The 1,988-nt window shown below is 46.9% G+C and overlaps 1 protein-coding gene across 1 annotated transcript in view; it reads right to left on the bottom strand.

Moving 5' to 3' along the window:
• Rnf213 (ring finger protein 213) overlaps nt 1-1,988 on the bottom strand; it is a 110,078-nt gene that overhangs the window by 15,032 nt on the left and 93,058 nt on the right. The window contains 2 exon segments of the mRNA XM_031354095.1: nt 167-418; nt 920-1,039. Coding sequence (XP_031209955.1) covers nt 167-418; nt 920-1,039 — 372 coding nt within the window.

Genomic DNA, 1,988 nt, shown 5'->3' with positions numbered 1-1,988 from the left:
TTTTTGTATACTATATAAGCCTGATTTTTACTTTGTGCAAATACACTCAAATTATGCACTCCCTTGTGTCATCTCTGTATCTGCTGAATTTTTTTGCCCACCAGGCCAGAACTCTAATCACCCCACGGAACATCCCCACAGCAACCCAGTCCGTGGCAACTTGTACCTTCTGGAGGAAGTGCCAGAGGACAGGCACAGTTTCTTTGCCATTTTTCTGTTCCACGATGTGCTGCAGGTACTCCACTGTGATCTTCTTCCTGCAGCTCCAAATCTTTGAGCAATGAACTATACTTTTTTGGGGCAAGTGAGGCAGGAAGGTTGCTGGGTCTCCATATATAATTTTGGTTACAGGGTTGGAGCTGATGCGCTCATCTTGGCTGATAAGAGCATTTATAGCTGGCAAGGTTCTGTCAAGATGCTGGACGAAGAGAATGAAACAGAATTCTAGAATTGAGACACCGCTGCACATGGGCTGTGGCTACCCCCCCTACCTCGCCTGTCCCTCTGCTGCCTTCTGTGATAACTTGATGGTTCCTTGTAGGGCTTGGCCTCCCTGAATACAGGGAATACAGGACTAAAGACGCCGCACTCATTGCTTTCCTTCCATCTCCCCACTTTATTTCTGGTATGCTTTGATCCTCTCAGTAATGTTCTTCTCTGACAGAAAAGTATTTCATCTGTGACTACTGTGCATCCTAGTGGGTCTCTCTGTAGAGTAGTCTATCTGCTTCATACTCTCACATCCAGCTCTCTAGAGTGAGGACAAGCAAGCTGTAGGTTGAGGGCTGTAGGTTGTAGTGAAACCTGAGGCTCATGGGAGTCCCTCCCCAGGAATGGTGGATAAATATCACTCAGCAGATGAATGGGAGACCCCTACTCCTGTCCTATACAGAAGTGCTAAGCAACTGTCACAGCTTACCTTCAGTTCACGTAGAAGAGTTTCAAAATGTTTCTCCCAGTTGTTTCTGCATCCTTTGGTGGACAATTTTGCATTAAAATTTAACACCCCTACAAATAAAACAAGAATGTGTGGGTTGCCCTAGAATAAGAGCCATAGCATCCTGCATACAGTAAATGCCACTTAAGTGCCAATAGAGTTCGGTACGGAGGAAGTAGCTTCCTAGGTGCCCTAAGGATGCTGACAGCCTGTGATGCAGTCATCTGCTGCCGCTGCCTTCCTGACGATTCCTTCACATCAGACAATCCCTGATTCCATTGCTGTCACCAAGAAGCCATTCAGAACAAAACTACTAAGAACAGAACATAAAACCACAAGCCCAGAAGCAGAAAAGAGAGGTGCCCAGTGCTACCATCATCCACCCCAGCAGCTACCCTCAGACCAAGACCTATGAAGGTGGTATAGATGCTAAGATAGTGGCAGCCGTCTAGAACACCCTCATTTGTGTGAAATCACACCAAAACAACAGGCTTTCAATGAAATGAGGTTTACTGAATAGCAAATTCCTGTAATGCAGACTGGGGAGGAAGGCCCTTGAACAGCCGGTTCTGTTTGCAGGCAGCCCCTTTCTTGTTGTTATTATTTTAAAAGGTTGGGGAGGTGGGTAAGAGCACTAGCTATGCAAGCCTGACAACCCGAGCTCTAGCCCCAGGACTCACAGACACCCGAGCTCTAGCCCCAGGACTCACAGACACCCGAGAGAGAGGCTTGCACTGTAATTTCTGCACTGCGTGACAGGAGGCAGTGACAGGAGAATTGCCTGAAGCTCACAGGCCAGCTATCCTGAGTATGCAGAGCAACCGCAGCAACAAGAGAGACTTCTCTCAACTAGGAGAAGGAGAGAACCAACTTCCAAGTCGTCCTCCATCTTCACACATGCACTGAGGCAAGTGTGCACCCCCACCTTAATAAAATACACACAATACCATTGTTTTCCCATTGATGGCTTTAAAAAGATCATTGCAGGACTTTCTTTGGCACAGCTGAACAGAATGTTTGCCTATTGTGTTCAAGGCCCCATACATTAATC

This window comes from Mastomys coucha, unplaced genomic scaffold, assembly GCF_008632895.1.
Source record: "Mastomys coucha isolate ucsf_1 unplaced genomic scaffold, UCSF_Mcou_1 pScaffold5, whole genome shotgun sequence".
NCBI classification, from domain to species: Eukaryota; Metazoa; Chordata; class Mammalia; order Rodentia; family Muridae; genus Mastomys; species Mastomys coucha.
This window is presented reverse-complemented; position numbering and strand designations above follow the sequence as displayed.